Source organism: Rhinolophus sinicus, chromosome 3, assembly GCF_057876585.1.
Source record: "Rhinolophus sinicus isolate RSI-liver-muscle chromosome 3, RSI-T2T, whole genome shotgun sequence".
Lineage (NCBI taxonomy): Eukaryota > Metazoa > Chordata > Mammalia > Chiroptera > Rhinolophidae > Rhinolophus > Rhinolophus sinicus.
Genome location: NC_142503.1, coordinates 34,437,978 through 34,464,361, shown reverse-complemented (window position 1 = coordinate 34,464,361; position 26,384 = coordinate 34,437,978). Strand labels below are relative to the sequence as shown.

The following is a 26,384-nucleotide window of genomic DNA, read 5'->3' as shown; positions in this document are numbered from 1 at the left end:
GGTGGTGAAACTAATTAGAGCAAATTAAAATTACACAGTAATAACAAATAGATGTGAATTTTTGTAAATAAAATTGAAATTTACTTTTTAAATTCATTGGCTCAAACTAGTTTAAATGATAGCACATTGCTGAAAGTTGTTATCTAAATGTTTTGATTTTTTATTTTCAGATTGTTTTAGCAACAAATATTGCAGAGACTGGTATCACTATTCCAGATGTTGTATTTGTAATTGATAGTGGAAGAACAAAAGAAAATAAGTAAGTTTCAGTTTCCCAAATCAAAACATTTTTAACCTGAAAAGAGTTGGGTACTCTCGAATTCTTTGGAGAAATCACAGAATCGTATAGAGAAAAATTCCAAATGTCCTAATTCTGCCCAAAGCAAAAAATCTCAGAGAAACTATAGGAAACTTTAAAATATCTGAGAGTAAATGTCAAATTTCATGTCACAGGCTTTCCCATAAGCAGTGCCAGTGTACTAGACCACCTTAGTAGTCTGGTATAATCTATTTACACTATCCCTAGTATTAGGAAACTTTAGTAATTTTTGGAAATGAGTATGACTATCCAGTACAAAGTAAACCCTTTAGAGGAAACATTTTCAGGGTTTTTACTGTATCTTGTGAAAAATATGTTGAATTACAGTGTTCACAGTGGCATTTCACAAACTCTTTGAAAGAATTATTTTTGCATAATTAATAGGCATTCCACTAAAATCAAAAAGTTTCCATGGTAAGATTAATTTGGGAAAGGGTAAGTTAAACAGGTTTTTTTCTTGTGCCAGAACCTTTAATTTGGTAGTATGAGATTTAATATGCAGTGTTTGATAAATTATTTAAATATGAAACATGATTTGGAAAATATTGGTCCACAGTGACAATTGCCTAGCTGCAACTTAATTTTAGGAGTCAGATATTTTGAGCTTTTTCACATTTTGATTGAAGTCACTTACCTACGTATACTTTCCTCAAACATTTCTTTAGGTACCATGAAAGCAGTCAAATGAGTTCTTTGGTTGAGATGTTTGTCAGTAAAGCGAGTGCTCTGCAGCGCCAGGGGCGAGCTGGGCGGGTCAGAGATGGCTTCTGCTTCCGAATGTACACAAGAGAAAGGTATGGCATGGTGCTGGAAATTAAAAACACGTGAATCAGTAGTGTGGCATTCTGATAAAATGTACAGTATTTAGTGTTATTTTATTTTTCAGATTTGAAGGCTTTATGGACTATTCTGTCCCTGAAATCTTGCGTGTGCCTTTGGAGGAATTATGTCTTCATATTATGGTAATCCCTAAGGAACTCAGAAGAATTTTTTATTCTACCCCTTTCTAGAAAAAAAAAAAAAGAAGACCTAAACTTACCTTATGTTGCTCTAGATGTTGAAGTATTTTCTTAAAACAACAGCCCTCCTCCATCTTTTTTTAAGTAAACCCACTGTGCTGCAGTCTCATAACCTAAACCAATAGTTGTCAGTTGGGAGCATTATTACTTAACAGAGACAAGTGGCAATGTCTAGAGACATTTTTAGTTTTCAAAACTGGAGAAGAAGAAGGGAGGCATCTAGTGGTAGAGGTCAGGGATGCTGCTAAACATACTACAGTGCACAGCCCAGTACCTTAAAACAAACAAATTTCTGGCCCCAAATTGCAATAGTGCTGAAATTGAGAAACTCTGACCTAAACCAAGGGCTTCCTGGTCTAAAAGATCTATATCCTTTCGTTCTTAGTTTTTTTACTGTAAAAATCAAGAATATAGAAACTGAAAATAAGGACAGGCAGGTCTCATCCTCATGCCCACCCCCTTAACACATACACATTCCCGGTTGTAAAAAATGAATAAGATAGCCTTATTCAGACATTTATCCGCTTTGTCCAAAATTTTATTTAACTCAAATTTAGTTCCAATTTGACTATCTCTTTGGGTAGTGTTAAATATTTTTTATCACATTAGGTTGGTGCAAAAGTAATTGTGGTTTTTGCAATTCTTTTTAACCTTTTAATCGGCAATTACTTTTGCACCAACCTGATACAAATTTATCACTTTTTTCAATCTGCAGAAATGCAATCTTGGTTCTCCTGAAGATTTCCTCTCCAAAGCCTTAGATCCTCCTCAGCTTCAAGTAATCAGCAATGCAATGAATTTACTCCGAAAAATTGGAGCTTGTGAACTAAATGAACCTAAACTGACTCCATTGGGCCAACACCTTGCAGCTCTGCCTGTGAATGTCAAGATTGGCAAGATGCTTATTTTTGGTGCCATATTTGGCTGCCTTGACCCAGTGGTAAGATAAACGACGCTGCTTCACTTTAAATATTATTTTGGCTGAGACATTATTAAGTTTGGAAATAATTTTTAACGTACAAAATTTTTATTATCTAACCATGCTGTGTGTACTAATGTTTTTTATTTTATTTTTAATTTTTATTAAATTTATTGGGGTGACATTGGTTAGTAAAATTATATTGGTTTCAAGTGTACATTTCTATAGTACATCATCTATATATCGTATTGTGTGTTCACCACCCAGTGAGTTCTTCCATCACCATATATTTGATCCCCTTTATCCTCTTTTACCACCTTTTCCCCTCCTAAGGCTCTGGTAACCACCAAACTGTTGTCTGTGTCTATAATTTTTTGATTGTTTGTCTTATTTGTATGTTGCTACATATGGACCTTAGGTTCAGAGAGGATTTTATGAATTTGACCTCAAAGGCAAGGGAAGTAAAAGCAAAAGTAAATGAAGGGACTATGTCAAACTAAAAAGCTTCTGCACAGCAACAGAAACCAACAAAACAAAGAGGCAACCAACCAAATGGGAGAAGATATTTGGAAACACCCCTTCCGATAAGGGGCTAATATCCAAAATATATAAGGAACTCATACAGCTCAACAACAAAAAAACAAAAATCCAATTAAAAAATGGACAGAGGATCTGAAGAGACACTCTCCCAAGAAGACATACAAACAACCAACAGATAATCTGAAAAGATGCACAACTAGCTATTAGGGAAATGTAAATCAAAACCCCTGTGAGATACCACCTCACACCTGTTAGAATGTCTATTATCAACAAGACAAGTACATAATAACAAGTGTTGGAGAGGTTGTGGGGAAAAAGGAACACTCATACACTGCTGGTGGGATAGTAAATTGGTACAGCTACTCTGGAAGACAGTATGGAGGTTCCTCAAAAAATTAAGAGTAGAATTACCGTACGACCTAGCAGTCCCTCTTCTGGGTGTCTACCCAAAAAACCCGAAAACATTTATCCGTAAAGATATATGTACCCTTATGTTCATTGCAGCATTATTCATGGTGGCCAAGACATGGAAACAACCAAAGTGTGCTTCGATAAATAAATAGATAAAGATGCGGTACATATATGCAAAGGAATATTACTTGGCCATAAGAAAAGGTGGAATACTGCCATTTGAGCAACATGGATGGATCTTGAGATTATCATGCTAAGCAAAATAAGTCAGGAAAAGTCAAGAACAATAACGTAATTTAATTTTTACCTAAATAGAATGTACTAACATTAAAATGTAGGAGGTTTGAATGCTTGATGAGACTTTTTGAATATTTAACTTAAGTATACTATAGTTACTGTTTTGTAAGTGAGTTTGGTTCATCTAGACTTTTACAATCAAATATCCCACTTGGAATATTTATTTAATTGAATACATAATAGATAATTCTTAGGAGGCTTTGAACCCCACAGACTTTAATAAGTAGAATGAAAGACTTCCTTTTTTCTGGGTTATTTCTCTGAGCCAGCCACTACCAGCAGTTCTATTTTCTCAGATGATCTCAGAATGAACATTTTATGCCTCTGTCTGAATCTCTGGGCTCATCTATCTGCTATTCCATTCTAACTTTATCAAGCTGTAGCCTTTTCTGGAACTACAAATCAAGGGTGTTTAAAAACAGAACAGAGCAAGCATGACTTACTCTAGTCTCTTTTTCTCTAGTATTAGAGATACTCACCAGAATTGTGTTGAGTTCAAAAAAATAACCTCTGCCATGCTAGTTTATCAGAAAAGCTGCAACAAGAACAAATGGGTCATTATGTTATCCAAATTACTTTAAAAGATTTAAAGAGCACTGCAGGCAATGGAAATTCAGCAGGCTAGGAGTAAAGGTATTAGAACTATGATTCTGGGATTGCTTCTAACTGTGTGACAGACTACAAATACACAAAACATGTAGGTATTTTTCTCTCTGATTCTAGTGATACTACCTCCTATCTCACAAACATGGCATAAAAGTCAAGTTACATATTTAAAAATTCCATAAAATGAAACTAAAAGTAGCTAAAATGAAAGTATGTTAGCTATTGTGGAACATAATAAATGTATTGAAAAGAAACATGCAACTTAAAAGTGTGATTGTTTTATGATTTGCTTTTACAAATGAGTTGTTAATGTGTTCCTCTTTAATGATAAATTGTTTGGATTTTTATGGCTAGGCAACACTGGCTGCAGTTATGACAGAGAAGTCTCCTTTTACCACACCAATTGGTCGAAAAGATGAAGCAGATCTTGCAAAATCAGCTTTGGCTATGGCAGATTCAGACCACCTGACGATCTACAATGCATACCTAGGGTAAAGAAATGATCTGGGTGTGGTTAATAAACCTGAGGTTATTTTCTTTTTAAAAGATTTATTTTTGACTTTCATTTAAAAGATACATCTAAGGTTTAAATTTATTTTTAGTTACTTCATCTGTCAACGTATAATTAATTATTTTAGAGATTCATAGTTTTTTATAATCCTTTCTAAAATTTTAAGAACAATGTACTTTGTATTATTATATGTATATTACCTCATATTTGAAGTTAATAATTTACTGTTATACCTGTAACAGAAAAAAATATCTGTACTGTGGTTGAAATTTTATATACAATTGATAGCTCTTATAACAGGCAAGAGCCCCCTGTTTTTAAGTGATTATATTTTAAAGCTAACTTTGGTTAGTACCTCTGAAAAAGAGAGTTTGAAAAGAAAACATGTTGAACTTTTGTCATTTTATTTATGTAGATGGAAGAAAGCACGGCAAGAGGGAGGCTATCGCTCTGAAATAGCATATTGCCGGAGGAACTTTCTTAATAGAACATCACTGTTAACCCTAGAGGTAAGTCTTACTACAACTAATTCAGGGCCACATGGTTCAGTAATAGGTTTATTTTGGAAAAAGAAATGCCTGGGATAGTGCTTGACACATGGTAAGTGTTTGATAAACATTTGTTGAATATTTATAATTTTTTGTTTTGTTGTTTCTCCCAACAGGTAACCTATATGTATTACACAGTGATTTAAAATAGTATTGAATAATCGTAATTTATTTGGGAAATGATATTTTTTTTTAAAGAGGCAATATGATTTCATGGAAATAACACTAGCTTGGGAATGAGGATAGTTATCTAATCAGTTGCTCGTCTTAGGAAGCTTAAGTCTGAGTTCTTTATTTCAAAAAAGGAATCGAATGGGGATAATTTACAGTTCTTCTCAACTCTGAAAATCAGGTTTTTTTCCATTATTATGGAAAATATCAAACATATATAAAAGTAGGCAGAATAGTATAATGAACTTCCATGTACCCATTTTTTACTTTCGTAACTGGTCAATCTTGTTTTACTTTCACTCCTGTTATTCCACGATCTGCCTTTTAGGTTATTTTGAAGCAAATCCCAGGCATCAGAATTGTTACATGTATTTGAAGGATAGGACTCTTTTTTTCTTAAATATTATCACACCTTAAAAAATAATTCCCTAATGCCATCAAGTATAGTCAGTGTTTAAATTTCACCAATTTTCTCGTGAAGGTTTTTTATAGCTTGGTCAAATCATGATCCAAACAAGATCCACACATTGAATTTGCTTGATATGTCTCTTAAGTCTCTTAATCTAGAGTTACGCTTCTTTTACTTTTTTCCTATTCGCCCTTTATTTTTTGAAGAAACCAGGTAACATGTCCTGTAGAGTTTCCTGCATTCTAGATCTGTCTGATCATATCCCTGTGGTAATGTTTAGCATGTTCTTCTGTGCCCTGTATTTCCCAGGGAGGTTTAATCCAACGCAGGTATTCATTTTTTTCTTCTTTCTTTTTTGGAGTTGTCTCCCTTTTTGTAATGTTAAGATTTATCAGTGGTGTCAGCCAGATTCATTCATCCATTGTAAAATTCCCTGTTTGTTTTTCATGTAATGATTTTAGCAGCCGTTAATAACACTCAGACCCATTGTTTCATTAAAGTTGCAAAATAGTGATATTCTAATTCTATTTGTTAGCTAGAATTGTTTCATAAAGAAGAACTTCTCCCTCTTCAGTATTTGGATACCCTGAGTTACAGTTTGTACAAAGAAATTAGGATAAATGCTTGAGTCTTTCCTTTCACCTAGCAGTTTTCATGACTTGATTCCCAAGCATTTCCACAGGTATTCAATGAATATTGTTTTTTTATAAAAAATTTTTACGAACTTAGTGAGTTCAGTGTATTTGATGTGTTTCAGTCCTCTGTAAATACTAATTTTTTGACACTCCAATTGTCCCCTTTGGAGTGAGAACCCCTTCAGGTTTTTCCTGAGTCCTTTTCGTATAACCTAAGTAATCTTGGATGGCTTCTTTGTTTGCGGTATGACAGTATGTTCAGACTTATCTTGTGCATTTTATGCTCCAGGCTTGGAATCAGTCATTTTTCCTAAGAGCCCTGATTCCTTTTAGTGAAATTCTTTTAGATTTTCCTAAATACTAGCCTGCTGTATGCAAGACATTGTACTTTAGGGCTGACTGACCAGCTTTATAAATCTGCTCCTCGAAAGGGAAACCTGATGTCTTTGTCTGTCACGCAGGTTTTGACTGCTGTTCAGGACAAGAATTATTTGTGTGCGGAGAGAGAGTAGAAGCATAGTTAAAATAAAAAGACAAGTGGTCCTAAAATGCAGGGCTCCTTCATGAACATTTACCTTTTTGTTGTTGGTGTTTGAGAAATGGTGTTTAGTACAGGCATGCTATAAAATCATTCAGAAAACTTTGTGCATGTCTCACATAATTCCCCTATTCTAAGCTCATATTTTAAAAGGTTAAAAACTATTTTATTCCCATATAATTTGACCCATTACTTTCTGTGATTTTAAATAACTGCTGGGATGACAGCAGGGACTTCTCTAAGTGGAATGAACTTTGTCCTTCTCAAAACAAATAAAGGAATAAATTGAAGAAATAGCCACCTGTGGGCCAACTGACTGGGATTCAAGATGTAGAGAGCTAATCAACACTCCTTTGTCTCCATTCCACTTCCTCCCAACCGCCAAGTTGCCTCTCACCCCCTTCCTTCTATGAGCATTTTCTTTACCTCTCCTGGGCTGCAAGGTTTTCCATCTCTACACCAACCTTGTGATGTTACAGCAGCTGTCTGTGTTTGTTTGGTCTTCTTTCCCTGGAATCAAGTCCCTTAAGCCTGAAAACTAAAGGAAATCCTAAATGTAAACGTCACCTTTTCATCACTTGCATCCTGTTTGCTTTGAAAAATGCTCATCCTTCCTGTAGTGTTTTAGCTGATTGGCACTACGAAGGGTAGAAAAAGATTTTAGGCAACGACTTTAGATTAAATGAAGTTGCCATTAATAAACTTTGTCAGAGTTCTGTAGGAAATTAAGGTGAGATTCCCAGAGACAAATGAAGAAGGTATTTGCAGTCTAGGATCAGAATTCCTCTATAATTCTTCCTCAGTATTGTTCTCTACGTGACTGTCCTATTGATAAAAATGGCAAAAGGAAAGCTAATATTGAAGCAAATACACTAAATGAAAATGTATTCGGGCACATTTTTAGTGCTTTCACATTTTAAACATTCCTTTTTTTAATGACATCTAAAGTCTTGGGGTGGTAGAAACAGATGACTGTATTTAATCTTTGACTTCCCAGTGTCTTTTTTCTCTCCCTAATTTAGGCTGTAGTTAACTAAATAACAATTGGCATATTTCTAATTTTGATTGGAAACAGTGTTATTTGGTAATTTCTCTATTTTAATCAATTACGATCTTATCTCTTTTTAACATAAACCAATCTAGGATGTAAAGCAAGAGTTAATAAAGTTGGTTAAGGCAGCAGGATTTTCATCATCCACAACTTCTAATGGCTGGGAAGGAAACAAAGCTTCACAGACTCTTTCCTTCCAAGAAATTGCCCTTCTTAAAGCTGTACTGGCTGCTGGACTGTATGACAACGTGGGGAAGATAATCTGTACAAAATCAGTTGATGTTACGGAAAAATTGGCTTGCATTGTAGAGACAGCCCAAGGCAAAGCACAAGTACATCCATCCTCAGTAAATCGAGATTTGCAAACTTATGGATGGCTCTTATACCAAGAGAAGGTAAAGTGTTCATTCTGAATTCCAGTATTAAGGGCATTATTCTAGAAGTCAGTCATAACAAGTTAGGATGCCCCAACAAGTACTATATTTGGTTCTCAAATTGAGCTGTTCATATTTGAAATCAAGATGTACATAGCTTCTCAATGAGAAAAAAAATAAACCCTCATTTCTTTCATTTAATGAAAAAAATATATTAAGAGTTCTACAGTGACCATCACCTTTTCTACTTGTAATAAAGGAAATTATAGCAGAGATGGTGTTTAATAATGTATCAATTCTCTGAGATTTCACTAATAGGTACTGTCTCAAAAGGGAAAAAACACATCTGCAGTTCCAAAGAATGGGGGGGAGGGGGTATGGGAGTACTAGATATGATTTGACAATGATTTGAATCACAATGTGACCTAAGATAATTTAATAGCAAATATTTATAAATTACAAAAAAAGTCAACATTTTGAGTCATAGCTTGTTAAAGCAACAAGGATCCGTAATTTCAAGCACTGGCATGAATAACTCCCAGCATGTCATCAAACTTAAATGTAAAACATGAGAAATTACTGACTGGCCATAGCTGAACATTGGTCTAGAAACCAGACACTTTAAAACTTAAGCATAATTTTATTTTTGCGTTAATTATTTAACAGCATTAGCATTATAAAATTGCTTGTAGATCATTTCTTTTATGTTCAAAGTATATAATTCAGCCTTATAATTAATGTTAAAAATGCCTTTTAATAGTATAAATGAAATGCACAGGTGGTGATTGTGATTACTGTATAATTGACAAATTATGCACATAAGAGAATGTGAACATGTAGCTTTACAAAGCTTATGACTTAAAATACATGGAGCAAATTACAGGAGAATGTCCACATGAAACAAATAAATGAATTTCTTATATTTTAAGGCTCTCAAATTATTTTTTTCTCTTTATTCCTATGCAGATAAGGTATGCCCGAGTATATTTGAGGGAAACTACCCTAATTACTCCTTTTCCGGTTTTACTTTTTGGTGGTGATATAGAAGTTCAACACCGGGAACGTCTTCTTTCTGTTGATGGCTGGATCTATTTTCAGGTACATACTATAACTGATCTTGTTGATTACATTGATTTCTACTTCTAGTACCATTGAGGTGGATTTGTTTCGATTTTATTGGAGTTTGCATAATTTTTTCCTGTAATTTGACTTAAAGTAGAAGACTATTTTATCTTGCCTATATGGTTTTAAATCTGTTAAATTCAAAATCAAATTATATTGCTATTACAGCATTTATCATCAGTAACAATTATAGCTTGCCATGTGTTGTGTACTTTAATAGTTAACTTTACATGGATTATCCCAAATATAATACCCTAACAAATCTTTTTTAATTTCCTTTCTGTAGATAAGGCACTTAAGCTCAGTGAGAAGTTAAATAACTTTCCTAGATTATATGGATTGTTATTGGTAGAGCAAGATTTAAACCTAGAACTATTTGATCCTCAAACCCATGCTCCTTCCACTACATTGTGCCACCTATAAAAAAAGCATAGATTCATAGCTTTAATGCATATTGTCGAATTCTTCTTCAGAAAAATTAGACTAACCAATGCTACCATCAGTAAGATTATTTCTCTATAACCCCTTCAACATTCACCAATTTAAATTAAGCAAACCTAATACATTCTCCTATGGTATACCATGATCACTGTCTAAAACTGGAGAGCTAAATTTTAAATGCAACTTAAAAAAATATATGCAGTTTTCACAAAGAGGCTGAGGTGGTAGAAATGTTCTATAACTGGATTGCGGTGATGGTTGCGTAACTCTATAAATTTACTAAAAATCATTGAATTGTACACTTAATGAGTGAATTTTTTATGGTTTGTAAGTTACAGTTCAGTAAAATTTCATCAAATTTCTGGATAATTAAAAATTGAAGTTTCTTTATTGAGCTTAGCCACAGGAAGTAATTTGCCTATATTTTTCCCATCATGTTTTATATTAAGGTCAAGATGTGCTAAGGCAGATCACAAGGTATACATGCTTACCTTGATTTATTTAAACACATTCACACTCCCGGGGATTAACTTTGTCCAATTTTGTCCTTCTCAACAGGCCCCTGTCAAGATCGCTGTCATTTTCAAGCAGCTAAGAGTTCTCATTGATTGTGTTTTAAGAAAAAAGCTTGAAAATCCTAAGATGTCCCTTGAAGGTAAGTGTTTGATTATAACATAGATAGAAAACAGTATACTTTTCAAATATATGGTGATGGAAGGCGAACTGACTCTGGATGGTTAACACATAATGTGAGATATAGATGATCTATTACAGAATTGTACACCTGAAATCTATGTAACTTTACTAACAGTTGTCACCCCAATAAACTTTAATTAAAAAAAAATAAAAGGAAAAAAAAAAACAGTATACCTTTAAACATTGGAGCACACTATACTGAAGTCTTAAATTTCAAGTGATTAAAAATGTTCTAATAAAATGTATTTAATGCTGAATTCCATCAGACTCATAGACCTAATTATTTTCATTATTCACAACCTAATTATTGTCTTAGGATTCTTTTAGTTTACTTCTTCCATTTCTAATCTTCACTTCTAAACTTCTGGCCATTTCACAGGAAAAAAAAAGGATGCTACTTCTTAGCATACTAGTAAACTGATAATACAATTATAGTAAAAAATAAGAGTGAGGGACTTTCTGTGAAGTTCCCAGCATCTTTACCATTGTCACAAATGTAGAGCTATTAGTCTGTATAAAAACTACATTATCCTTCAACAGAAATCTGCAATGGACATCTGAGTTTCCAGTTAGTCTGATGCAGTGTTTCCCAAACTTGCCAAATCATTAGAGTCATCTCAACAGTTGTTGAAAATACAAAGTCCAGAGACCTACCCCAGACATATTGAATCTCTATGGAAGAGGCCTGTGGCTGTTATTTTTTAATCACTTTTAATCTAGAACACTTCCCTCTACAACCGTCCTTTTTAAATGCAATTATTTTTTAAAAACTGGGTTATTTTTCTGGTAGAATTTCCCACATTCAGGATGTGGTTGGTTGCATAATCGTGCTTTGATTTAACATGTTTCTCCATTTCCTATATTTCCTGCAAACTGATAGTTATATCTAAAAGCTTGATTTGAATAAGGTTTTTAGAAAAAAATATTTTCTAGTTGTTGCTGTATTCTTCCCCTTGCATTATATCAGGAAGCATTTAAATGTTGTTTTTCTGCTTTTAATGATGTTAAGAATTGATTAGTTGGTTCAGTGTGATTGTATTTCACAAAGTATCCCAGTTAATTCTCATTGTCAGACAAGTTGGAGGGCTACTGGTTAGTGCTACTACCCTGAAGCCTCGCGCTCATTGTTTATTCATACAACTTAATGTGAATGCATAAGCATTAAGCTGTATTAATCTTCCTATACTGATGGAAACTTAGATCGGGTCTTGAAATAGTAAGAGATGTGGGCTCTTCGGGAGTTCTGTGCATGACAACTCAGCCTTAGATATACATTATATAAAGGACAGGCTGAACTCAAGAAAAATGAATTTTAAAACGATTTCAGTGTTTCTCTTTCCCGTAAAAGAGAAAGCAGAACTTACCCTCAGATGAAGCATATATTCTTGACTTGGGAGGAAGGATGAAGTACATTTGTATCCTGTCTTCCTGGACTTCATAATAAGAAAAGTTGGGCTGTAATGCCAAGCTTTTGAAAAAGAAGTAACTCAAGTTGCTTTTGTGTTTTCTGTTACTCTACTCTTCCTCAGATAAAAATCATGATTCTTTTTAGACCTGCAATATATTCCCCTTGTAGCAAGTGACCTTTGTTTTCCTTTTTTTTCTTTTTTTTAATGCCACTGTAGCCCCCAGGAACCTGTCAGGCGATGGGCCCTATTATCAGAGTTTCCCATTGCAACCATTGAAACCCAGAACATTCTCTTACTGGTGTGTCTAATATAAATATAGAATTTCAGTCTTGCAGCCCTCATAATTATAACTATCTGAAGAGTGGAAGTCACAATATCAGAGCAACTGTTTAGAAGTAGCAGCAGGTGTTAACAAAACCTCCTTAGCAAATAGTGTTGCCTCTGTTATCTATTTGTCTAATTAATTGGTATTTGACTACTTTGTTGTGTAGAGAGGTCTGTCACTTCCCTATTGACACCTCTCCAAGAGCACTTTCCTGTTAAAATGTTTGTTTCCTTTGGACCAAACATGGAGAAACTGATACTAGTTCTTCCTTGTCCATATTGTGGAAATCCTGACACACTGAAGAAATAATTCTTTATAAAGGACTAACATTTACATCATATTTCTTCAGGCCTTAGCCTACTTTTTGGCAAAGTAGGTGTATAACTATAGCAATAATTAAAATAATATTTGTAGGGCAATAAATTATGTAGGCATCTATAGTTTTATAGTGAATATTGCTACTGTTTTATATTTTAAAGAATCTTTTAATAAAGTATACCTGTTGTTTATATGTGTATACATTAGAAAATTAACTAGTGATAAATTTGTTCATGGTTTTGTTTTTTCCCACTCAGATGACAAGATTCTACAGATCATTACGGAACTGATAAAAACAGAGTGATAATTGAAACTGAAATTCATGGTCAGCTGCTTTAAAAATTAAGATGAAAATACAGTCATGAATTATGTGAAAATAGACCATCCCGTTAAGTATTTCAGTACTTAAAATGTTTGTACTAACTTAAAGGTGGCAGAAAAAAGCACATACTTTAAACATGTGTAATTTTCTAGTTCCTTTCTAATGATGATTCAATGTATTTGCCACTACGTTTACAATAAATTCTTTGGTATCATCCCATGTTTTTTTTTTCTAAAGATTTTTTTTATTGGGGAAGGGCAACAAGACTTTATTGGGGAACAGTGTGTACTTCCAGGCCCTTTTTTCCAAGTCAAGTTGTTGTCCTTTCAATCTTAGTTGTGGAGGGCGCAGCTCAGCTCCAGGTCCAGTTGCCGTTTTCTAGCTGCAGCAGCCCACCATCCCTTGCGGGAGTCAAACCAGCAACCTTGTGGTTGAGAGGACACGCTCCAACCAACTGAGCCATCCGGGAGCTCAGCGGCAGCTCAGCTCGAGGTGCTGTGTTCAGTCTTAGTTGCAGGGGGCGCTGCCCCCCATCCCTTGCAGGACTCGAGAAATTGAACTGGCAACCTTGTGGTTGAGAGCCCACTGACCCATGTGGGAATCGAACCGGCAGCCTTCGGAGTTAGGAGCATGGAGCTCTAACTGCCTGAGCCACCGGGCCGGCCCCCTCATCCATGTTTTATACATCATTATGTGCCTTATGGGCAAGGCCTGTGTCTGTAGTATCTGTGACTTAGTGTTGTGATTCCCTGTATACCCATCTCATTTTCTATTAGTCGTTTAGACCTTCTTGACCTAGAAGAGAAAATGAGTTCCAAAACCAGTTGTAATTAACTTTCCATGGAAAGGAACAACTTCAGAAGTCAGTTATTTAATATTTGATACTCAAAATCAAAACCTAAATAAGTACACACTATTAATAGATGCCACCTATTTCAGTAATATTCACTAAGCATAAAGATGTAGTGCCAGGGGACCGGCAGGAATGGCTAATGCTACTGTGGGATGGAGAGCTTCCACCATTTTCCCTATTCCTAAGTTTTGATATGACTCCCCTTGAACCCTTTTTGTACCCATAATTGAATTGTTACGGTCGGTAACCTTGAAATAGTAAAGGATGCTTAGATATTTTTCAGTGGTTTCATTTGTTTCGGTTACTGAGGATCTTTCGAAACTCTATGTTGATTTTTTTTTTTTTTTTTTTTTTTTAAGATTTTTATGGAGGAAGGGGAAAAGGACTTTATTGGGTAACCATGTGTACTTCCAGTACTTTTTCCAAGTTAAGTTGTTGTCCTTTCAATCTTAGTTGTGGAGGGCGTTCAGCTCTAGGTCCAGATGCCGTTGTTAGTTATAGGGGGCACAGCCCACCGTCCCTTGCAGGAGTCGAGGAGTCGAACCAGCAACCTTGTGGTTGAAAGCCCACTGGCCCATGTGGGAATCGAACCAGCAGCCTTCAGCGTTAGGAGCACGGAGCTCCAACCGCCTGAGCCACGAGGCCAGCTCCTCTATGTTGATTTCCTTTCATTTCCTACCAACACTGTTGAGGAACTTCAAATATAATCCTGTGAAGACCAAATGGCAGAAATTATATATGAAAGGCAAATTATTAGAATTAGGAACCTACTCCAATTGCTTCACTCTCATACTAGGTATTCAATATTGATTGTTGAATGAATAAAAGAAGCTGTAACTTCCACTTTATGTGAAGATAGAAGTAAAAATATTACCTACAGCAATCTAATTTTAGGTTTCTACTTGCAGTGTGATAAGGGAATGAAGAACAAGGAGTCAAATGTGACTATGGTTTGGAATCTCTAGCTAGTGCCATTAAAAATGGAGATGTCATATGGAAGAGATAGACTGGGTACTGGAGGCAGTTCAATTTGTGCCATGCAGAGACAGAGAAGTTGTAGAGGCCTGAAGGTAGAACTGTTGATCGATGACTGTGTGTGTGCAAGCTAGTGCCAGATGTTCTTTGTGTGTTACCTTATTTAATCTTCACAATAACCCTATGAGGTAGGTAGTACATTATTCCTGTTTTTCAGATGAGGAAACTGAGGCACGGAGAAGTAAAACAGTATGTCCAAGATCACACTGTTAGTGGCAGAAGCATTATGGCTTCAGAACCATTTAAAATTTAACCATTATTCCTTTGAAAATGTGAAACAGTGGCTCTCATCAGGATTAGGGTCCTAGGTTAGCGTCTTTCACACTCTAACCCTATGAAGTGATAGGTGATGGTTACCCTAGAAGGGATAGTTAAAGATAAGGAAGTGGAGATCACCAAAGGAGAGAGAAGACAGAACACAAGTGTGGTTAAAATCTTGCAGAACATATTTCAAAGTCCATTCACTTCTTTCCATCTCCTCAGCCATCACTCGGACCAAGGTCACCATCATCTCTCACTTACATCACTGTAGTACTCTCCAAAGTAGGCTCTCCCCTTCTTACGTCTCTCTAGTCCATTCTTTCTGTAACTCTAAGAATGATCTTTTTCAAAGATATGTGTTGCCTGGCTGATTAAACCCTTTACTGGCTTCCCAATGCCCTTAAAATCTAAAGTTCTAAACATGACCTACAAAGCTCTAAGTGACCTAGACCTTGCTTGCTACCCTCCAACTTTGTCTGCCGCTTCTCACAGTGCTCCAGCCACATCAGGCTCCTTTTGAAACCTAGAAGATGCCAAGTGGCTTTTAAAACATTTGCACATGCTGTTCTCTGCTGTAGTGCACTGCGTCTGGTTCTTTAGCAAACAGACTTTATGCCACTTTGATGCTATCTCCACGGACCACCCTACTGACCTGCTCACTGACCACCGTTCTGAAGTGCAGCTCCCCTTTTCATCACTCAACACAGTACTTTTTCTCAACATGTGCCATCTGCTTTTTGTCTTCTTTCACTAGACCATATGCTGCACTGTGACGCACTAATGTATACTGAGCACAATGTCTGGCATGTACAGGCATCCAATAGAGGTCTGCTGAATGAATAAGCAAGGTGTGAGGAGGAACAAGGTAGGGTATTCTTAGACAAGCAAGGAGGAAAGGTTCTGAAAGCAAGAGTGTTGTCAACTGAGAAAAGACTACTAGATTTAATAAACAGATCAACCTTGCGAGAGCAGTTTGAATGAAGGGTGGCAATGAAGGACACTGTCAGACCACAACCACCCACACAGTCGGTGATTTGCTAGAAGAACTTACAGGACTCAGGCCATAGTTCATTATAAAAGATATACACCAGGATCAGCAAGGGAAAAGATGCGTCACGTGGAATCTACGCAGAGACTTCCTACATGTGCAGTGTTTCTGCGTAGGGAAACCCACTTGAAACTCAGAGTTGAAGAATTTTCTTGGTGGTTCATCATGTAGGCACAAAGACCAAAACCTTAACTATCAAAATTCTAGACTCCCAGAAGGAAAGCAGGCATTCAGTGCCCCAAGCAGGCAAAAATGTTATTGAAAAGTAAGGAACTTTTCAAAAGCCAAGTTCCCAGGCTCCAGCCAAGAGCCAGCCCTGCAATCAGGCCCTTCTAAAGATGGCAACTTGAGACCTATGTTAACGCTTTCCTGTGCAGTCACAAAGCGTAATTTTTAGGGAATAAAAACTAAAGGGTGGGGCACCAAGTAAAGAGTACTATTTACAGGTGTGATGAAGAAACAAAATGAGGAAGAATGAGATATTCTAGGATGGGAAAACCCTCATTGATTTGTAGACAATACCACAGAAACCAGCAGAGAGGGTATTAATCAGAGGAAACCCAACAAGACTAAAGAATATAAGGAACAGTTTGGAAAGGCTTTTTGGTTTCCCCAACAATGCTTAGTGGCTTGGGAAGGTGAGCAGATAAAGTTGATAGTGGGTGTTTTTTTTGCATTCAAATGACCATGGGCTCTGAGAATGAAAGAGATTGTCTTATTGAAATGGTTGACCAAAAATGATTACATCGAGGCAAATGGAGCCAGAACAGAGGAAAACTGGGAGAGGCTCAGGAATTAGAGGTCAGAATCTAATCCCAAATTCATGTATGTTAGACTGTTTGTACCCTACGTTTTGTTTTATGTCCTTTGCTTCCCCCGTCCCATCACTATTCTTTCTCTGTGATTCAGTTTAGTTTCTACTGATCTGTCAGGGTTCATTAATCCTGTCTTCTGCTATATGCAGATGCTGTTAAAGCCATCTAATGATTGCCAATTTCAGATACATTTTTCAATTATAATATGCTCATTTAATCATTTTTGACAGGTATCTATTCTCTGTGAAATTCATCTCTTTTTGTCCATTTTATCCATCTTGCCGTGTTTCTTTAAAGTCCTTGTCTACTAACTCCAATAACTGACTCATCTGTGGATGAATCTGCTCCTTACTGTCTGAAGAGTTTTTTTAGTAAAACTATATGATGACATATTGGAAAGGGGTCACTTCTCTGGGAGAATCAGAATGAATTACCCAAACGAAAAAGATGATAAATATGCCAGGAAAGGTGATTATTCACTGGGCTCTGGGGCAAGAAAATTGGAGGGTTTTTTTTTTTTTTTAATTGGGTAACAGTGTGTTTCTCCAGGGCCCATCAGCTCCAAGTCGTTGTCCTTCAATCTAGTTGTACAGTTCAGCTCCAAGTCCAGTCGCTGTTTTCAATCTTTAGTTGCAGGGGGCACAGCCCACCATCCCATGCAGGAATTGAACTGGCAAACTCGTTGAGAGCTCACGCTCTAACCAACTGAGCCATCCAGCCTCTCCGGGGGGTGTTCCTTGAACAAGAAACCAGACCCTGATGAAAGGCCCACTAGGGAGGATATAATTTGAAAAATAAACAGAGGAAATATTTTCTGTTGACTCACATGAGAGGCAGATTCCAGTGAAGAGAGCCCTGCCAAACATGCCACTTGTCCACTAGGATGGCCATTCTAAGTGTCAGGTTACAGTCATAGGTAAAGAAGACTTCACCAAAGTACCAGCCTGAAGATCTAGCTGGTAAGTATGTTTTAGTTTAGACAAACCAAACAACCAAGAAAAATAGGTCAAGGATAAGGGCAGGGCTTGTGGAAGGACAGCCTTAAAGAACTTCTGAAAGGGATAAACAAAGAGATTTTAAAGTTAGGTTTGGGTAGGCTGAAGCTCAGAGTAAGAATCTCTGAGGCCATATAGAAAGTGAATTGCTATAGAATTGTGGTCATAGGCAGCTAACAAGTAAAATTCAAACATAGAGACCTCACATACTTTGAAAACACTGACTAGGATGTATGATCTGGGAGCAATTAGGAATTCCACTGAACAACCAAACTAAAATTCTCTAAAGCCAGGAGTCCCAACAAGTAGATCAGGACAAAGTCACATAACTAGGTAGTACCAGAGCTTTAGACTAGAATTTGTAGAATAAGGAACCAGTGCTCTCTAAATGCATCTGTTCCCAGGTTTCAAATATCAATTCTTTGGATATGCTTTTCCCTAAGTTTCCTAGTCAAGGTGCTTGTAAAAGATTCCACCTTACCATCTAGTAAAAGAAAGAAGGGAAAAAAAAAGGTCAGGTGAGTGAGGCAGCTGTGGCCTCAGTGGGAACAGCTGGACTTTTCATGACGGCCAAACTGAATCAGGGTTGGCTGTGCACGTCGCTGCACAGGTTTTCCCTTTACCGACCCATTTTGATAAATCCAAAAGGTGTGATTTTGGCTTAAAACCAATCATTTTGAGATAAAGTATTCTAAGATAAATTACCTAGAGCCTTCCAAAGGGCCACAGGGGAGCTATTTGTGTTACCTACATAATCTCTATATAGAAGACAGGAGACTGATGGAGATACACACACACACTTACATTTAATTGTAAAATTTATTTATTTGCCTCAAATCATAGTCCACTGAAAGATATTATTAATAAACAAGTCCTGTTCAGCTTGGTTGTACATGCCCTTTATTTTACTCATCACCCACAGTCCCTATGGGCAAAGAACTAAGGGGAGTGGTAACACCGGCAGGCAAACTCAGCACCTCTGGAGGGGAAAGGGTTGAGGAAGGGCCAAGGTGTGGGCTGAAATGTAGAGCAAAAGGGGAGAAACAGCAGTGCACCCCTAAGATAAGTTGATCTCAAGGGGGTTGGGGGAGGGAAATCAGCCCAGGAAAGAATGAAATACAAGGTGTGAATGAAAAGAAAAAATAGTAGGCACAAATAGGATTCAGGGAAACACTATTTATGAAAAATATGGGCGTCTGGGGACATGGATAGTAGCTTTGCCCCGTTTGTGGTTTGGGACTATAAAAGTTTAAGGTAGAGAGAAATTTTTCCTTTGCATCTTTAACATTAGCATCCTAACATTTTTAAATAAATGCCACCAAAGTAAATGTCCAATACCTAAGATTAGTTGGTTTCAGGAAATCACTTTGGGACAATGTATGTCATTGTACACAAAACTTCCTGGAATGCTTAAGTAAGTAAAGAATGGTATATAGATTTGATGGGGCACTGTAGCTATTAAAAATCATAATTTTGAAGGATATTTAATGATTTGGGGAAAATGCCGTAATACAATGTTAAGTGAGATAAGGCAGATGGAACAGAGGCTATGTGATGCACTGGCCCCCCTCTTTCCTTTTTCAGGGCAAACGAGACCATATTCCCTAGGATAGGTTAGCATCATGTGATTGGATTTCTCATCAATGGGAATGTGAGCAAAACTGATGTGTCACATTCTAGTGTTAGGCAGTAAAGAACTATTGTGAGTTTGCCAAGCTGACTCTCCTAAACACATGGCTGGAAGCAAAGAACTTGAACCGAGGTGATTTGCAAACTAGAAGCAGCTCTGATCTCTAACTCTGTTGGAGGAAAGCTGACCAAGAGAGCTAACTACCTGATCTGCAAGAACTTTGCTAAAAGCAAGAACTAACCTTTGTTGTGTTAAGCTATTAAGATTAGATTTAGTTGTTAGGACAATGAATACACTAGGATACCAAACTACATATATGAAGAATCTAAATATACGTAAAAACATATATAGTGGTCTGACAATTAAGTTCACGAACTTGTTACAACAATGTCACTAAACTTTTTTGATATCAGAGGGTTTATTCATTATGAATTTGTACCAATTGGACAAACATTTATCAGAAGGATTATTCATTATGAATTTGTACCAACTGGACAATTAACCGAGTTTACTATTTGGAAGTGCTGTAAAAGCTGCATGAAAAAGTTAGACGACCTGAGTTTTTCACCAGCAATTCATGGCTCTCGCATCACAATGCACCAGCTGACACGACACTGTCTGTGAGGGAGTTTTTAGCCAGTAAACAAATAACTGTATTGGAACACCCTTCCTACTCACCTGATCTGGCCCCCAATTACTTCTTTCTTTACCTGAAGATAAAGGAAATACTAAAGGAAGACATATTGATGACATTCAGGACATCAAGGGTAATACAATGACAGCTCTGATGGCCATTCCAGAAAAAGAGTTCCAAAATTGCTTTGAAGGGTGGACTAGGCGCTGGCATCAGTGCATAGCTTCCCAAGGGGAGTACTTCGAAGGTGACTTCAGTGATATTCAGCAATGAGGTATGTAGCACTTTTTCTAGGATGAGTTCGCGAACTTAATTGTCCAACCTCGTATGTATGCACTGTATTTATGTGTTTAGATATACACACAGGTAACTGATAGAATACATACCAACATGTCAGTGTTTTCCATTATAAAACTATAATATTAAAATTCTGTATTTGTTATGAATTTTTTCTGATTTTCTTACAATAAACAGGCATTACTTTTCTAATCAGGAATAGGCAGTAAATGTTATTAATGAAAAAGTGCAGAGTGGACACTGAATCAAAACTGATGGATGAACTGAAATGGAGCAAGGGGTACATGCTACTGTCACTGGCCATCCTGGAATGCCTAGATATTTTAGGGTGATTGTACATCCCCAAAATAAGTCAGGCACATTCTCAAAATATGTTACTTCGGTGAATATAATTTTCAAGGTACTATGTTAAACTCGTATTGCGCACATCAACAAAAAGACAATCTATAATTGGTCTTTGAGTTGGAAATTGATGTTACAATATAGAATACAGCCGAGCACAGCGTCTGGAACAAAACAGATGCTCCCTAAATGGTTGACACATGTATTCCTCTGAGCCCATACAGAACAGCAGACATAATAAAAATACAGGAATGCTGGTTATAATGCTGAGGGAAACTGAAAATTGGTCATTCTCTCCAAAGGTACTAGGAAACATTGTTCCTGAAGAATACAACTTTAACATCCAACTTGCCACTTGGGGAGAAAATCCAGCCACTTCATCCATTCATTTCAAATTCGCATAGTTGAACACACTTAGAAACTGGATCCTGCCTCTCAACAGGGCAGCCTACCCTGCTACATGCTGAGTGCTTTTGTTAACTGCAGGCCCTCGGTGCCTTTTCTCATAAATTCTAAGAAACATATGACGAGGCGGCCCTCAACAGCTGCTCTGTTTTGATCTGCACCCTGTGATTTGACATCCAAGTAGGCGCCTTACATATTGTACCCTTCAGCCTTTCCCTTTGTTGCTTTTCAATAGGACCAGCTTTGCTTTACATTTGGGACAGGGGGTTATTTTGTCATGGTCTGAAGATACTAATTGCTGCCCTCTTTGTTTTCTGTGTGGTAGAGAAAGAAAAGACATGATAGATCTGCCCCTTCTAACAGAGAAGCGTGAGGTTATATTAACAGGACGCCCCAATGGGCATAAGAAGAACTTTCTGCAAGCTGAAACTTCATCATTTAAAATAACAACAATAATAAACACAGAGACGTATTAGCTTTCTCTTGCATTTGGTTGGGGAAAATCCTTTGTACACAGTGAGCCTACTTCACACTCACTCCTTTGCAGATCAACTCCAGAAAACAATTTTAGGGGAATTTAACTAAACATTTGTAAGACCCCCCCTCCCCCCCAGAAAACACTGCTCCCCAACCAATGACATATCAGTTTAAGCAACGTTATGAAAAAATCTCACTTAGGGAATGGATTTGACAACATTTAAAGAAAAAGACTGATATTTTGACTTGTGAACACTAGCAACACATGAGAGAATTCTCTTCAAAGAGGCATTCCTGACCATACAATTTACAGTAGCCATGGATTCACTCTAAGCCAGCACACTTCAATCTCTGCATAAACCTTACTATTGTCTGACATCATTTATTGCTTTGCTTTCAGCCTCCCTGCTCCCTGCACTATGTGAGCAGGGACCTTGAGCATCCTATCCACTGCTGCAAATCTAAAGCAATGTCCAGCACTTAGTAGGTGCTTGTTAAATAATGGTTGCAGAAGAGCAGAGACAGACAACTACAGTATTCAGACATAGTGATAGTCTAGTAACAGAACTCCATAAAATCTTCCTTTAGTAGTTTGTCTTTGATCTGCTACGACATGTGAAATATACGTTTGCATCAGCAATGGATGGTGGACAGAAAGCTACACTTTTTAACAGGCTATTAATCATTGCTCCAAAACAACGGCACCAGTTTCTCTCTGTCCTCAGGCTGGCCTGCTTTCTGAGACCTCTTACTCCCAGCAAGGTTGCTAGACACCAGAACTTGCATTCACCAGACATTTTAAACTTGCCTATTCAGCAACAGCGCTCTCTCTGAGAAGCTAAGTAAACCAACATTTACTTAATATAATCACCTAAGAGGTGTTTGATTCCTACAAATTAGACACCATCTGTGCTCATCACACTCCAAGTGGCTTCATACTAATTTTGGGCTTGAGGTCTTGCTTCCTTTTCCCCACTCCCAATTGTAGTTCAACTTGTACCTCCTGGCACATACAGGGGCAAGGCAACTCTGCCTGCCTTGCGAAACCACACCGCAGCAGAGCGCAGAGTGAGCCTCCAAGGTTTACCACAAGGAAGTGCAACCAGCTCTGACCCTATGGGCCCCTTCTTCTTCTGGGAGCTCTATCCCCTCAGCTTTGCTCTCCTTTCAAAACAGCAGCCTGAGGGTGGACTGAAAGCCTTCCCTTAGTTCTCCCTTAGTATTTAATAAATGCAGAACACAATAGGGATGCCTATCCAGACTCAAATCACAGAAATTAATTTTCAAGACCTTTCATAGGGAAAATGAAAAGCCTTTAACTTTGACCATATTGTCCACATCACAAATACAGCACCTAAATGGCCTCCAGTCTTGCCCCCTCCAGTTCATTTCCCACATATCAGCCATAGTAATCTTTGAAACAAAAGACAGATCTCCTCTCCCCCTGGGTCAGTGGCTTCAAGGAAAGCTAAACATTTGATGTAGCCTACAGCACAATGGGTGACCTTGCTGTGGAAGGAATAGAGCCGGTAATTATGGAACAAGGCACTACGCTAATTTTGAATCCTAGTTCTGCCACTTACTATCTGCGTGACCTTGGGCAAACTACTTTTCCTCTCTGTACCTCAGTTTTCTTACCTGTAAATGGAGACAATAAAAGAACCTATCCCATAGAGTTGAAGATTAAATGAGTATACTATCCATAAAGAGCGTAAAGCACTACCTGGCACATAATAAGTTTTATATCAGTATTAGCTATTGTCTCCCCTACCGCCCTTCCCTTCCCCTCAATTCTGTGTTCCAGACATTCTGTATCATGTAGGCCCTAGACTATCCCAGGAATCATGCTTCCAGACCCTCCCACATCTTATTCCTCTACTTGGAACACTCTTGCCCAAATCCGTCTCTTATTTTCTTTCCACCCCCATCCTTCTGTCTTAGCTTAACCACCACTTGCTCTGGGAAGCCTTTCCAGTCCAGGCCAGTTACTCCTACTGTGGGCTCCTATGGCACCCAAGTAGGGCTGCCAGTTGTTAGGAGGCCCAGTTCAATCTGAATGTCAGATAAACAAATAATGTTTTAGTATAAGTATGCCCCAAGTAATACTTGGATTTCAGATAAACAATAAATAATTTTTAGTATAAAGATGTCCCGTGCAATACCTGAGACATACTTATAGTAAAAATTTATTTGTTGTCGATCTGACATATGAACTTAACTGGGTGTCCTGTATTTTATCTATCAACCCTACACCCAGGAGATCCTCTATCATAATTCTTACCACACTTTAATAATCTTAAAAATATGACGAGTGGTTCTGTTTCCCCTTCGACAGTGTCATCTCCACAGCGCTCATGCAGCCTTGCTCACTGTTGTAGACCTGGCACAGCAGGCACACCTCAGAGATACTGCAGGTTCATTCCAGACCACTGCAATAAAGCCAGTATTGCAATAAAGCCAGTTAAAATCTTTTTGCTGGTGAAAGGTCTTGCCTTCAATTTGTGAAAATGAAACATCTGTGAAGCACAATAAAGCGAAGTGCAATAAAACTAGATATGCCTGTGCTGAGGAATGGATCCATCAGGCCAAAGTGCAGGCACCCCCGTTGGGAGTGTAACTACAGCCACACGCTCTGAGAAAGCAAAATATTTTCAACACAGCACACTAGCTTCACGTTCACAGGTGGATAAAATGATGGTACTGCTTTTCTGGATAGCTCTGTGGGATAATACTGTTGACTTCCTGATTGTTTTAAGGTGACTCCACTATTTATATTTAAAAAAAAGTTTGAGTTTTCACACCTATTTCACTTGACTCTTCGGGCAAGTATTAATATCTATATTTAACAGAGGAGGAAACAGAGGCCCAGAGAAGGTTAGCAGCTTACCGAAGATGACCAATAAATGGGAGCAACAATTTTTACCCTAGGAGTTGAATTTGTGCTCTTTCCACTGTACTATGGGGCCATCTGGGCCAATTTGAAACTCAGGATTCCTGGGTTCTTCTCCTCACCTAGACAGCTTCTCAAGGAAGAAGTCTGATATCTGACCCCTCTGCATAAATTTAATTGCTCCTCCCATAATGGTTCCCCAACAAGAGCCTGGGAGGAGACACAGAGGCTTGGTTTCTGTATTTTGAAATATAGGTGATTCTTAGCTAATCTCTCATGTTACAAATGACACTATTTAGGCTTGGAGACTAAAGACTTTGCTCAGAGTTACAGGGAAATAGGGGTAACACTGACCAGAACCGGATAGTGATCCTTTTTCTTTTATTCGCATCTAGAGAACACACCACCCTAAATCCCACTACACTACATTTCTGGGGAACAAAGATTTACACGTTGATTACATACATTTGGCATCGTCTGGAATGAGGTGAGAATGGCTGAAACTACTCTTGGTATATGTCGTGCAGGGCGTCCGGCGGGGTCTCTGCTCTGGCTCCCCATATAAGAGAACGCAGGATATGGTGAGGCCAAAAAGGAACACCCACAGAGCCATAGGTAGGGGAGTCATACCACTATATTCTCTCTGGCGGCATCCACCTCTCTGCAATCTGCTCTTGTTAGCTCAGCCACCATCTTCTTGCTAGCCCCCCATTTTCCTGCTAGCGTAGCCACAGCAGTCATATTAGTGGCCAATGGTTCACTGGTTACAGCTGACGGCCAAGTAGCCACAGCTGATGGCCATCCAATCACAGTTGATGGCCATTTACTACCTGAGCCAACACCTTTCTATGTGAGGCCGAGAGCCTGGAAACTACTTTCTGGGGCTCTGTCCCCACAGTATAGCACCTAGTAATCTCAACTCTTGGAATGCCTCTGGAATGTTCCTCAACTCGAGGGTATGTGGGCTTTCTGCCACTGGTTAATGCATGTAAGACTCACTAGATGCTACTTGTGCCCTCATCCCCGCCCCTTCTCCTGAAGAGAGTCTCTTTCTGAGACTCAGACAGATTTACTCAGGAGAAGGACTCCAGCTTCTACCAGAACAGGAGTCTATGGACTAACCAGTAGTGCCCTGAGGAAACTGCCATGTTCAGTACCGTCTCCCCTGTCTGGACCCCCACTCGCCCTCCCCACACACACACCTCCCACCCCTGCAGCTCTACTTCAGTGAGCTTCTGCAGGAAGCTAAACTTCCTCTGAGGAAACTTCCACTCTGAGGAGCGGAAACTGGAAACAGGGAATAACCAACAAATGTTGGGCCGGGGACAAAGGGTCAGAAGCTAATGACTTAAAACAGAACAGGCTGTGAGCAATTTCACAGAGGGAGAAATGCAACGCTCCAACAATGTTATGTTCTTAAACCGCTCCGGCTCACTCGGTTTGGGGAGGAAAGTGCGGAGTTAGTTTTACAGGACTGTAGGTCCGCTGTTTGCGGCTCCTTGGGCAGCCTTCTGTTTTGTTTTGATGTTTGGAGCAGGAATGCCTGCTCTATGCTGGCTGGACTGGCTTCTAGGTACACAGCAACGCAGATGAACATGCGGGGGCTCTTCTCCCCGAGACCCGCGGAAGGAGGGACACTGGCTACTGGGGTCCTGCCTAAAAAAAAAAAATCACAAACTCGATTGAATTAGGATTACTGCTTGTATGAGTCAATGAAGAAA

The 26,384-nt window shown here is 38.1% G+C and overlaps 1 protein-coding gene across 1 annotated transcript in view; it reads left to right on the top strand.

Annotated features, from left to right (window-relative positions):
• Positions 1-13,200, top strand: part of DHX29 (DExH-box helicase 29) — a 42,090-nt gene extending 28,890 nt beyond the window's left edge. Inside the window, exons 18-27 of the mRNA XM_019743126.3 lie at positions 171-259; positions 985-1,113; positions 1,206-1,281; positions 2,054-2,278; positions 4,466-4,602; positions 5,038-5,131; positions 8,067-8,369; positions 9,315-9,446; positions 10,470-10,566; positions 12,917-13,200. Coding sequence (XP_019598685.3) covers positions 171-259; positions 985-1,113; positions 1,206-1,281; positions 2,054-2,278; positions 4,466-4,602; positions 5,038-5,131; positions 8,067-8,369; positions 9,315-9,446; positions 10,470-10,566; positions 12,917-12,963 — 1,329 coding nt within the window. The 3' untranslated portion in view covers positions 12,964-13,200. The remainder of the gene's footprint in view (positions 1-170; positions 260-984; positions 1,114-1,205; positions 1,282-2,053; positions 2,279-4,465; positions 4,603-5,037; positions 5,132-8,066; positions 8,370-9,314; positions 9,447-10,469; positions 10,567-12,916) is intronic.
• Positions 13,201-26,384: the final 13,184 nt, after the last annotated feature.